Consider the following 13269-nt stretch of genomic DNA (forward strand, 5'->3'; position numbering starts at 1 on the left):
AGTACTTAAAGGGAAATTAATAGGGGCCCTGGGTGGTTCAATTGATTAAGCAACTGATTTTTTACTTCGGCTCAGGTCATGATCTTAGGATCATGAGATCAAGCCCCACACAGGGCTCCTCACTCAACATGAAGTCTGCTTGAGATTCTCTCCCTCCCTCCCCCTTTCAAAAAAAGATAAATAAAAAAAAAAAGGGAAATTAACAGCCCTTAACACCTACATAGAAAAGAAGAAAGATCTCAAATTAATGACTTCAGTGTCCATGGTGAGAAACTAGAAAAAGTAAATAAAACCCAAAGTGAGCAAAAGAAAGGAAATAAAGATTAGGAAAAATATATAATCAGGGAAAAAATAGAGAAAATTATCAGTAAAACCAACAGATGCTTGAGGGGAAAAAATCCACAAAATTGATAAACCTTTCACCAGGCAGAGCAGGAGAACAAATATGGAAGACACAAACGACTAGTATCAGGAATAAGGGAGGTGGCATCACTACCAATATTAAAAGGACTAATTAGAGCATATTATGAACAATTTCATGTCAAAAGAAAAAAATTAGATGAAATAAATTTTTTGAGAAACAAAAATTAAGCTCACTCAAAAAGAAACAGAACACCTGAATAGCCCTACATCTTTGAAATAAAGTTCCAAATAATTTTTAGAGGGAAAAAACTACAGGTTGAACCACAGTAGGGGACCACACGCCAAGAGTCCACCTTCTTGACCTCCCTTGTTGATTCCATGGAGAAGGATGGAGTCAAGGTGAAAGACCAGACAACAAGCGGCTTAGCCAGCTCTGCTTGGGAAAAGCTGAGTCATGATGAGGTCGCAGCTCTCCATACATCTTAGTGTCACTAATCAAACACCTTCATATTACACTAAGGAGGTGGGTGGGGGAGTTCTAATTGCCTGCGCAGACCTCGAGATAACTGGGGATTCATTTTCATTTGAACTTTGTGGGTGCACAGGCTTCACTGGGAGGGGGAAAAATATCGATATCCATCCTCCTTGAACAAACCTAAAATGCAGACACTTAGCACCCACAGGAGTTAGGTAAGGATTAAATTAAAACATTCCAGTAAGAGGCTGGACACCCAACAAGAGCTTCATTAACACTCCCTCCCACTTGGGGGCGCGCTGGGAAACACACACAGAGATGAACCCTGCCCAGACCTGTGAATCTACTCCTAGGACCTTTCTTCTTTCATTGTCTTTCTTGAGTTTAAGCAAAAAGGGGATCTATATCCTGAGAAGCAGTTACCGTGTCTAAATAATTTCATCGCATTTGAGGAGAAGGGAAACATTTTCAGTGTGCAGTGGACGGTGCGCGCACGCCCAAGAAAATTACTCAGCCCTTGTTTTTCTCCTTTAGGAGTTTTCCTAAAATAGTTTCTTCAATCCAACTGCAATGCATCCCTTGACCCCATCGACCCATCACCATCCGCTGTGGCTTTGGGAAAACTACAACCGCTCCACCCGGCAGACCACCGCTTGACTCAGGAGAGGGATCCAGAGGGCGCAGCGCGGGGGAAGGGGCGGGCCCGGGAGTGGGCCGTTACGAAACCTTCGGGAACAGACGGCCACTCCTCGCAGGGGAGGGACTGAAGGCTGGGGCCTCGTTCTCTAGAAGTCGCAGCACTGGATCACAGAACTTAGTTCTCTGTGCTTTCTCTGACCGTGTCCACGCCTCTGCGGCGCGCTCCCCGGTGGCCCACAGTCCGGTCCGCTCTCCACGCGCCAAGTGCCTCCCCCGGCCATGTCGTCCTGCAGCCGCGTGGCCCTGGTGACCGGGGCCAACAAGGGCATCGGCTTCGCCATCGCGCGCGACCTGTGCCGACAGTTCTCGGGGGACGTGGTGCTCACGGCGCGGGACGAAGCGCGGGGCCGGACGGCCGTGCAGCAGCTCCAGGCCGAGGGCCTGAGTCCCCGCTTCCACCTGCTGGACATCGACGACCTGCAGAGCATCCGCGCCCTGCGGGACTTCCTGCGCAAGGAGTATGGGGGCCTGAACGTGTTGGTCAACAACGCGGGCATCGCATTCAAGCGTAGGTCGGGGGTCGGTCCCTGGGCGCGCCAAGGTTTCGGGGCAGAGAGCCGCAGGCATCCCCCCACTCGTCCGCTCGAGTGATCGCGGAGCGCAGAGCCGGCTTCTCGGGACGCGCTCAGCACTGGCCTCGCGCGGTGGAATCTCGCTTTCCACGGAGTCGCCAGAGCAAGGCGGGCGGAACCGAGCCCAGGGCCCTCCCGGAGCCGTCAGCTGCTGCGGTTTGCCAGAAAACCGGCCTCCTGGGAGGGGGGCTACGCCCTGCTAAGCTCATCAACCTTCTGTCTAATGCAAAAAACATTTTCTTCGCGAAGGGTCTCGGAGCTCACTTTGGGCTTTCGCTTTCCTTGAAAGGGTGCTTTCATAGATGCCCGGAGGCATCTGCTCGGGACAGGAAATGAATCTCCGAGACACGATCAGCGCGCATTTTGCACATTAGTGGACTTGAGATTTTGTTTAATGGAGAGCTTTGATAGGTTCAGGCAGAAAGGAAGCGAGCCTTGTTCCCTCCCCCCGGGAATTTGTGTTTGTCATCAAACATACATTTTCAGTGTGATTTTAAGTAGCATCTTTGGGGGGGGGGGAGAAAGTCAGGGAGATGACTTTCTCTGTTGCTCTACTGAGAAAGTGAATTGAGCTGCCTTGAGCTAGGGGTAGAAGGAATAATCAGGCCCCCCTCATTTACCAGCCTAGTGGGAAGAGAAACCCAGGAGGCAGAAGAGAGTAAAAAATGGTGTGAGGCCTTGATGGATTCCCGCCCCGGCCTTGACCCCCTCACGGTCGCTGCGCATCCGCACCTCCAACTGAGCCTGCGGGCTTGCGGGAAGCGGCCGGCACTTGCAGGAGCAGTCGTCTGCGGCTGGTTGAGGGATTGAGGGCTAGGTACTCCGCTTCCAGAACACAAGTCGGCTGGAAGCCCCCGCCCCCTCAGCAGTGTGGGCGGGGGACCTAAGGCCGCAGGCCACACCTGCTGAATCACACTGTCCTTTTTAGCAGAATCCCCAGGTGCGTCCCATACCCCTTCCAGATTGAGCAGCTGCCGTGAGAGCCGCGAATGCCCAAAGTGTGGCCAGACCAGTGCTGCAGCGTCACCTGGGAACGCGTTAGAAATGCAAATTCTGGAGCTCCACCCCCGCTCTTCTCCGTCCCAAACTCGGTGGGGTGGAACCCCGAACGCTGTGTTTTAACAGGCCCTGCAGGTGATTCAGACGTGCTTGAAGTTTGGAGAACCACCGACCTAAGGGTTTAAAAATCGTTTTAAAGTTAGATTCTTTTTCCTTTAATTAGAGGTAAGATGCGCTCTGTCATATACATTTCAGGGGGAAATGCGTGACTTTGTTTCTTTCTCTTTTTGGAAGCTGATGATCCAACGCCCTTTGACGTTCAAGCTGAGGTAACACTGAAGACAAACTTTTTTGCAACAAGGAATGTCTGCATCGAGTTACTGCCGATAATAAAACCTCACGGTAAGTCCAGCGTGTGGCTTGTTGGGCTGCATCCCTCAGCAAGAAGTGGGCCGTGGGGCTGTCCCTCAGGAGTGACCTAGAGATACCATTTCTCCAGGGGGCAGGGGCACAGAAAACTGCACTATTCTCTAGTAAGAGCTGGCTCCTCACCTGCACATTTTAGCTTTAAAAGATACATGGATGGTGCATGGCAGTGCTCTTCGGTGCCACGTCACGAACTCAACCCTAGAATGATAAGGTGTTACAAGTCCTTCCAGAGGCCTCTTGCCTCTGAGCAATCTCAGTGGGTCCTTCTCAGCTCCCCATGGTGGTGGGCCACAGCCAGCTCAGTTGCGGGCCTAAGGGAAGGCTCTGTTTAGCATGTTTATGACCTTCCCTGTGTTCCTGTGTTCCTTTCTTCACTTAGTCAAGCTGATGCAGAACTTCCCAAAGAAATTTTTCTTTATTAGGGAGTATCTCACCCACACTCCCAAGTATTCAATAAATCACTTTTATTAATTTATTACTTTTCCCACAAACACTGGAGGGCCTACCGTAACCCAGGGTGCTGGGGACACAGTAGTAAGCACCGTGGACAGGGACAATCCTGACCATGGAGCACTGAGTCTTGTGGAGAAGACTGTCATTGATGAAGAATCATACAACTGTGCTGGGGGGTGGGGGCAGAGAAGGCTCCCTTCCCTGAGGACCCTCTTCCCCCAGAAAGGCAACTGTGATTCTTCAGAAGAAGAACTCTGTGGTTCTTATTAGAAATGTACTTTTCTCAGACAATTATATGATCTCACTGATATGTGAAATTTAAGAAACAAGGCAGAGGATCATAGGGGAAGAGAGGAAAAAATGAAACAAGACGAAACCAGAGAGACAAACCATAAGAGATTCTTAATCATAGGAAACAAACTGAGTGTTGCTGGAGGGGAGGGGGGTAGAGGGATGGGGTAACTGGGTAATGGACATTGGGGAGGGTATGTGTTGTAATGAGCACTGGGTATTATATAAGGCTGATGAATCACAGACCTGTACGTCTGAAACAAATAATACATGAAAAAGCTTCCAAATCTCAGACAACCAGTCAAACTAGAAGTAGTGTCTAGAATTGCTTTCCTTTTCCTGTTATGCATGCATTTTTAATTAAAATAACTGCATAATAAAAATGTGCTTTTTCTCAATTTAACATTTGAATAAAGATGATCTCTAGTGCAAACATCTTAAAATCTAAAAAGATGCATGGTGAGAGTTGCACCTGGACTCCTGCCCCCTCCCCCACTTGCCCAGTTCCTATCCCCAGCCTCTACAGCCAATTCCCTTTATCTTTTCCTAGTGGGATGAGCTCACAGAAAGCCCACAGGCAGAGTTGCAGGTACTGGCTGAAGAAAGCCTTGGGTCTGGGTGCACAGAGTTGGCGAGTGCCCAGGGCCAAGGGGATGGAGGTTTGTTTTGTTCTGTTCTAAGTAGGCCCCATGCCCAGCAAGGAGCCCAACACGGGGTTTGAACTCACCATCCTGAGATCAAGACCTGAGCTGAGATCAAGAGCTAGACACTTAACTGACTGAGCCACCCAGGCGTGACCCCAGGATAGAGTTTTTTAATGCAAATCTAAATGCATTTTTTTTTTTTTTGCTCCCTTGTTTACACAAAGGGAACATTAAGTATAATGTTTGCCACTTTGCTTTGTTCACTTACTATATCTGGGACTCTTTCTAGATCGGGACAGAAAACTTTCATATTTTTTACAGCTGCATAACATTCCATTGCAGGGTTGTCTTTTACCAAGTATCCGGAAGTCCTCTCTCTGTGGGTTTTAGAATTCTAGGATTTGAAAGCTGCAAGGTATTAAACCTTATATTCCTAGGTCTTCATTTTACAGAGAAGGAAACTGAGACCCAAAGATGTGAACACAGGTAGTAATAGAGCTGGAAACAGTATTCAGGTTTCCTGACTTCACCCCTCAATCAAATCAGGATAATTAGTTCAGTGAAGGGAAGGATCATAACGCCAAATGATTGTAAAGCAAGCCATTTTGAAAGATAAAAGGTGGCTTTGGGGAGGGTGGGGCTCAGGCAACAACCCAGAGCAGGTGACTGACTCACTGGCTTTAACCAGTTCTCTTGTTAACAGTAATTCCCAAACAATCTGGTTTACAACACCCTGAGAATATTTGTGATTTTTCGGTAAAACTCACATTTACCTGGAGGGCAAAAAGCTGAGGATTATTGCCTCTTGATTTGTAGGGAATTTCTCCCCAAAATAAACTGACTTAAGAGCCGCAATTTATGTAGCGTTATATTATCTTTTTAAAGAAAGTTACCCTCTTGCTTATTCGAGTGAATGGGTTAATCAAGTATTTGCCCACTAGAGGGAGCTACTTGCACACTCATTCTAAGAATGGAGGTAGGGTTTTTCCTTCTAGACCAGTGGTTCCCCCGACCTCAGCAAAGGGGGGTGTGGGTGGTGTGGGTGCAGCCCTTCTCAGGGCTGATTGGACCCATCTGGCTGTTGAGACGGTCACCCCTTGGCCTCTCCCAAAGGTGTCCCCTGAGATCAAAGAGGACACCTCTTACTCTTAGAAGCCTTTAATTTCCATTAAAGGCACAGAGTAGCTCCTATAATTCATTTTTTTTCCTCCTTTCCCTTTTGAATTTAATTCCTCATAGCAGCTAGGTGATTAAGAACAAAGCCGTTTAGAAAGTAATGCAGAACACATGGAAGTAGTAGTGTATTCCTGGCCAAACTATTGAAGTGAATCTAATTATAAGAAAATCATACCTGGGATGTCCGGGGGGCTCAGTCAGTTAAGTGTCTGCCTTCAGCTCAGCTCATCATCTCAGGGTCCTGGGATCGAGTCCACGGGCTCCCTGCTCAGCGGGAAGTCTGCTGCTCCCTCTGCCTGGTGCTCCCCCTCCTTGTGCGTGCTCTCTCTCTCTGACAAATGAATAAAATCTTTTTCTAAAAAATCATGCTAATCCAAATTGGGACAAATACTACAAAATAATGGCCTAGAGTCTTCAAAAAGGTCATTGTTGACTACTCTAGATTAAAATAGACTAAAGAGGCCCCCCTCTTAGTCAGTTAAGGGTCTGACTCTTGGTTTGGGCTCAGGTCCTGATCTCAGGGTTGTGGGATCGAGCCCCACGTCAGTCTCCCTGCTCAGTGGAGTCTGCTTGGGATTCTCTCTCTCCCTCTCTCCCTCCCCCATCCCCCTTTCTCTAAAAATAAATAAATCTTAATAGACTAAGGAGATATGATCCCTAGATGTAATCCATGATCCCACATGGGAGCCTGGATGAAAAACCATAAAGGAAGATTATTGATTATTGAAATAGTTGGAGTCCTTTGAATATGGACTGTACTTTAGATAATAGTTTTGTACCATGATAAAGGGTTTGAGTGTGATCACTCTCATGGTTATGTAAGGTAATAATACCCTTGTTACCGTATATATACTCAAGTGTTTAGGGCAAAGTTTTATATTTGTCTGCAATTAAGAGAAAGAGAAAGCAAATGTGGCAAACTGTTAATTGAGGAACTTAGGTGAAAGGCATATGGGAGTTGATTGAACTATTCTTACAACTTCTCTGTAGGTTTCAGATTTCTCACAGTTGGGAAAGAAGTATGTATTATGAGAGAGGGAGAAAATTACTGAGGAGTCCTAAGTACCTGGGGTAAGTGAGGTGCTCGTGTTCAAGACAGAGTGAGGGCATCTCTGTGTGGGGTTGGCCCACAAGGAGAGCTAGTAGAATGTACAGCACCCTCCCCACCCTGCCCCATCTCCATGGTGAATGAATGCCACTCAGAAAATGCAATAAAATCCAGTTATCCTGGTACACTGGGGAGGCTCAGTTGGTTAAGTGTCAGACTCTTGATCTCAGCTCAGGTCTTGATCTCAGGGTTGTGAGTTCAAGCCCCTCATTGGGCTCCATGCTGCATAAGTAGGCATGATGCCTACTTAAAAAAAAAAATCCAATTATCCTATTGGATGCTTAGGAAGTGGATTCAGGATAATATGTAAGAAAAGAACCCCCTAAATGTGTTGGGTTTTGATGTTGGTTGAACTGTATAAATTCACACGTTTACTGGTTTGGGGATTTCCATCAATACTTAAATTGTTTTGTAGTTTTGGGCTTAACACATTTTTTTATAGATATAATGGTCTTTTTAGTAGCTGTGAATTATTGTTAATATGAATATTAACTCATTAATTATATTTACTTTTTAGCTATGGGCTAAAAAAGGGATGAAAATCAAAATGGGGTTGGAGAATCAACCCAGTCCATGTGTGAAAGTAGCCATCATTAAGGATAGACGACGGCATCTGCCTGACCCTGGTTTTTGATACTCGGATATAAAGAAGCGGCTGCCTGCGGCCCTAGGAAATGGTGCAAGCCAAGGAAGAGCTTTAATCCTCAGGGGGAGGCTGTCTTCTCTGGGGAGGCAAGTTCACAGGCACCTGGAGTGTTTGTATGTGTAGGGGGTGTTTTTATAAAACCACCTGGCGATTCCACTACAGATAAGCTCCTGCTCACCTAATGAATAACCAGCCACTGCTCTTTAGCCCGTGTTACTGATGGGATTGTGTCCTTCCCTTTGGGGGAAGAGAGCACAAAACAATGTTAAAACCCACTGCTGACTTCTAGAGTCTTTTTTTTTTTTTTTAATCAGCAGTTAAACCTACGGTATGAATCAATTGCATGTTGGGTAAAATAAAACCACTGTTGGTTTGTGACATGCTTCCATGTTTTTACTCTTCTGTTTCAGGCAGGGTAGTGAATATCAGCAGTTTAGAGGGTTCAAAAGCTCTTGAAAATTGCAGCGCAGATCTCCAGAAGAAGTTCCGATGTGAGACGCTCACAGAGGAGGACCTGGTGGACCTCATGAAGAAGTTTGTGGAGGATACAGACAGTGAAATGCATGAGAGGGAAGGCTGGCCCAACTCAGCTTATGGGGTGTCCAAGCTAGGGGTCACCGTCTTATCAAGAATCTTGGCCCAGCGTCTGGATGAGAAGAGAAAAGCTGACAGGATTCTGCTGAACGCATGCTGCCCAGGGTGGGTGAAGACGGACATGGGGGGGCCTCATGGCCCCAGGACTGTGGAGGAGGGAGCCGAGACCCCTGTCTACTTGGCCCTGCTGCCCCCAGATGCTACCGAGCCTCATGGCCAGCTCGTCCACGACAAAGTCGTCCAAAACTGGTGAATGTCTGCTTTGGTGCTTAATGCTTAATAAACTTTTGTGGAGTGAATGAATGAATTCTGGTGTCGTAATCCACTTCTGTCTCTGTCCTTGGGGAATGTTGATTAGAATCTCCCTGGGAGAAACTGTCTCTTTCCAGAATCAGGCTGAGCGATTTTGCTATGCCCAAACTCCAGCCTGGAAGGGCGAAGAACCTGGTCCAGTGGTTCTGCAGGGTCCGAAGGCATCGGGATCGCCTGGAGGGCATGTTAAAACATTGCCCAGAGTTGGGGCCCCAGCATGTGCATATCTGACAAGCTCCCAGGGGCTGCTGGTGCTGGGACGGCAATTTGAGAACCACAGGTCTGACAAGAGCTCTCAAGGCTCCTGAGCAGCTTCCAGCCATGTTCCAGCCATCTCTTGCTGATTCTAGGTGGTTAACTCTAAGGATGTGATTTACCCTGTTTCCATAGATCTCCAATCCTACTTTGTATCACATTCTGTTTCATTATATTTGAGCACATTTTCATTGGTTCTTAGCAAGTATGGCTTGAAAGACTCAGAGAATTTCCTTTTTTTCATTGAGGTAGGATTTCCACACTGGGATTTTCACTCGGGTTTTGCAATCTGTGTCCCCAGAAGGTTTGCAAAGTTGCCCTGCTCCTTCTTTCAAATTGTGCCTGCTTGGACAACTTTGTCCAGACAGTCTCTTTGCTCTGACACATGCAGATACTTCTCCCTGACCTGTTCCTGCTCCCCTCTGAGCTACAGCCCAGGGTGACCCTTCAGATGCCTCCCTGAGCCCCTTCTGAAGTCTCTGACAATAGGCAACTCCACATTCACTGCTTTCAAATGGGATTGCTTTTGTAATCGGCCTCCTGGGTTCTGGTTATACCCTGTAGAAAAAGGACTTGGAAACTAAAGAATCTTACGAAAGAGAAGTACACTTATAAAGGATGTTTGCTAGGGAGTCAAGGCCTCAGAACGAATGGCTAGTCAAACAACAGAAATACAACAGGTGCACAATGGACAAACCACAAATTTACCAAGTTTATGATGGGCTGTTCATCATGAGATACAGCAATGTTGTCACTTGATTATGACCACAAAGGTCACCTGATGACAGCATTGCAGAAATAAAGGATAAGGCTATTTTCCTTCTGAAAAGCAGTACAGAATGGAAATTCTCAAGGTTTCATTTATTTGGGGGAATCAGGACTCTGCAGGTAACCCTGTTACTTCTGGTCTATCACAGCATGCATAGTGCTTCTGGACTCTCCAACTTACTGATGGCAGCATGGCAAAGTGTCATTAGCTCTGACAACCCGCACCTCGCCTCTTCATCCACTTTGGGTGGAGGGACGTCTGAACCCCACCCAAACTGCATCTCACTTTCCTTAGCCATCTCTATATTGCCTGATTAAATCCAGCTTGCTCTTAGATTTGTCTAGGACCATTGCTCCCAAGACATTTTAATGACTTCTTGTCTGGCTCTAAAAACATTTTAATGGTTTTCGATACGTTTCCTCAATATCTTTCATACTCTGGTCTCCCTCTGCAGCCAGCCTCTGGAACCCTGCCAATGATGAGCAGTAGTACCAGGACCACCGAGCACCTTCAGGTTCTGCCTAACGGAGTCACAGACGGGAAATACACGAGTAAACAGCCCAGTTCCTTTTCTTTCTTCTCCCTTTTTTGTCTCTAGCCAAGTATCACCTTGACATTTTTAGATCAGCGTGTACCTGCTTATAAGACCCTTAATTGTAAACTGCTGATCAGAACAGCATGTCTCATGTTTATGGAAAGGTCAAAGGGGACCCTTATGGGATGGCCTGCCCGGCACCCTCCCCCCACTGCTTCTTCCCATGTTTGCAGCTGCAACAGCCACCACATGACTTTGCCCTGCTAACCTCTGTTGACTATTCCAGCTGTAGGCCCATCTTCTAAAGAGGAGGACCAGCTGGACTGGATCAGGGAAAGCTCAGAGTTATTACTGTGAGTGGCCCTGCCCCACATGGTCTAAGGAGCAGAGGGAACCAAGTATAGCCAGAAAAAGAGGCAACTAATTCTCAAGAGACACACTTACAGAGTGGCCCCCAGACAGACTGTCCTACGTCCCCACAGTGGCATCCCTTACCTGGCCTCAGACTATTCCTGAGATCTCAGATTCAAAGAGATGCTCCAAGATACCCCTGGATCCTTAAAAGAAATGATCCTATTCCTTAAGCTAGTTTGAATTATGTTACTGCTTGCAACTGAAAGGAATCTAATACATGTGCATGAAAATGTTCCACGGTGTGCTGCAGTGAAAAAAGAATTAGGTTTAGAATCAGAAGGAAAAAAAAGAAAAAATCATAAATTGAGAACCGTGGCATATTAAGCCATGTGTCATGCTTAATATTTTCCCTATGTTGTTTTATGTATTTCTTACAGTACAGCAATCCTGTACCATAGGTATTAATTTGAGATAGGTATTAATATCATTTTTCAAATAAGGAAAAAAGCCTTGGAGAAGCTGATTAACTTGTCCAAGATCACACAGCCAAGAGCCAGGACCATATCCAGGACTGTCTAATGGCAGTTCCTTGGTTTTTCTTGGTGCCTACTGCTTGACATGCCCAGCTTCACTAATACGAGTCTAGAGACCAGGCCAACTCCCTTGGTGTAAAAATTAGGGGAGATGGGGGCGCCTGGGTGGCACAGCGGTTGAGCGCCTGCCTTCGGCTCAGGGCGTGATGCCGGCGTTATGGGATCGAGCCCCACATCAGGCTCCTCTGCTGGGAGCCTGCTCTTCCTCTCCCACTCCCCCTGCTTGTGTTCCCTCTCTCGCTGGCTGTCTCTATCTCTGTCAAATAAATAAATAAAATCTTAAAAAAAAAAATTAGGGGAGATGATACATCGAATCTAAGTCATTTGTAAGCCACATGGTTATTAGATCCCCATTTAGCCTGTGTGAACTTTCCACAAAATAGGTAAACAAAATATGGCTTAAAAGTGGCATATTTTAAGTGGAGTATCCCATTCTGTGTGTTTTTGAGACATCAAATGGAGCCAGTGATCCTGTCCAAACCAGCTTCTCCATGATCCACTTTTCTAGGCTGACACATGAGTGTTAAACCCACATACAGTACCAGCTTTAGGCCTGGCCTTTGGGCTTCTCCCTCACCTACTAAACTTCAGCAAAGAGTGAGACAGACTGAGATCCTGAACATTGATGTAGTGTGGAGATGAAACGGTGATAATGACAATCCTGACAAAGGTTTACTTGTTACAGCCAGTCAGCCACAAAGTGGGCACAGCATCAAATACAGAACTACCCAAGACTTTACCTAGATGGCGTGGTGGAGAATGTACTTTATAGAAAAGACAGGGTGAGAGGAGCACCAGGATTTGCATATGGAAACTCAGAATGTGTTTACCTGGCCAATCTCTCTAAGAGGTGAGCCAGCCTGAGCCAGAGAATGTAGTCACATCTGATTATAACCCCTTCTTTATTATCAGAAGGGGCAAGGATTAAAGTTCTGGTTCAAATTAAATCTGAAATGCTCTGATTAGCGTATTATTATTTGAGGAACAGGCTCTATTTATATGCCTTAGACACAGCTAAGTAGACTTTTAAGTGTGACAACTTGACCCATGGAAACATTTCATGTAGGAATAAACTTTCAAATCTTAATGCTGTACATTTACTGTCAATTCTGATTATTAATATAGTGGGTTTTTTTTTAAAGGGTTTACGATACTTGAATCTGTCAAAATGCTTTTAAATTAACTTTCCACACACTTGGAGTTCTTTGAAGATAGGTGACAAATACAAGGCATGTATTTTATTTTATTTAATGTATCAGGACAAAGTTATACATGGTGGTTTTGAAATGAATAGACTGGTTCTCCCTTTCAGTGGAGAGTATAAGCAGTTCTTTCAATATTAGTTAAATGCAGTGTGGAGTGTGGCTAGGATTTGAGGAACCTAAAACAAACAAACAAACAAAAAAACCCCACCTCACCTTTGGCAACTGTTTTTGTAAAAGTGGAGTTTTTCATGTCTTCAGCAGGAAATCAGTTTCATGCAATTAATTTTTTCCTACTAAATTTTCCATCCTTTAGCTTTCCTCTGCTTCTACTTTAAGACCACTCCTAAGACTGACCAGTAGAGGGTTTACTGGTGCACTTGGTATATGCCAAATGCAGATGGAATCAGAAGCCTGGGCAGGCCAGGGAGGGGGCCAGCATCCCAAACTATGAAAATATTCTTGGCGATTTGGGGGCAGTGATAGATCCCCTTGGAAATCTGATACAAACTATATACCCCTTTCCAGAAACATATACACAAAATGTTTTGTACAATTTCAAAGTGTTCATGGACCTTCCACTCCCACCTCCTAACTCGAGTTTTCATGGCGGCCTAGCCTTTAGGAGCCCCAGACTAGATCTGAAAATTCCTTAAGGGACAGTCAAGGGTTAAATGGTCAAAAGCCTGTGCAGAAATTACTACCTCAATCAACAGGTGCCGCTGCTTTGGTTGGCTGGGAGCCCCAGCTGGTGCAATCAGGATGCACAGGTGAACTCTGCCTGACTCCAGTCCTTCAAG

General features: G+C 46.1%; 1 protein-coding gene across 1 annotated transcript; it reads left to right on the plus strand.

The window, feature by feature from the left end:
• The first annotated feature begins 1570 nt into the window (after positions 1 to 1570).
• On the plus strand, positions 1571 to 8748 carry CBR3 (carbonyl reductase 3). Its single transcript, XM_045813560.2, has 3 exons — positions 1571 to 2045; positions 3403 to 3510; positions 8266 to 8748. The coding sequence occupies exons 1-3, from the start codon at positions 1757 to 1759 to the stop codon at positions 8700 to 8702; spliced, it is 834 nt and encodes a 277-aa protein (XP_045669516.2). The 5' UTR covers positions 1571 to 1756; the 3' UTR covers positions 8703 to 8748.
• The last annotated feature ends 4521 nt before the right edge of the window (positions 8749 to 13269 follow it).

The sequence above is a fragment of the Ursus americanus genome, chromosome 4 (assembly GCF_024610735.1).
Source record: "Ursus americanus isolate L20-20 chromosome 4, mUrsAme1.1.p, whole genome shotgun sequence".
In the NCBI taxonomy this organism is placed as follows: domain Eukaryota; kingdom Metazoa; phylum Chordata; class Mammalia; order Carnivora; family Ursidae; genus Ursus; species Ursus americanus.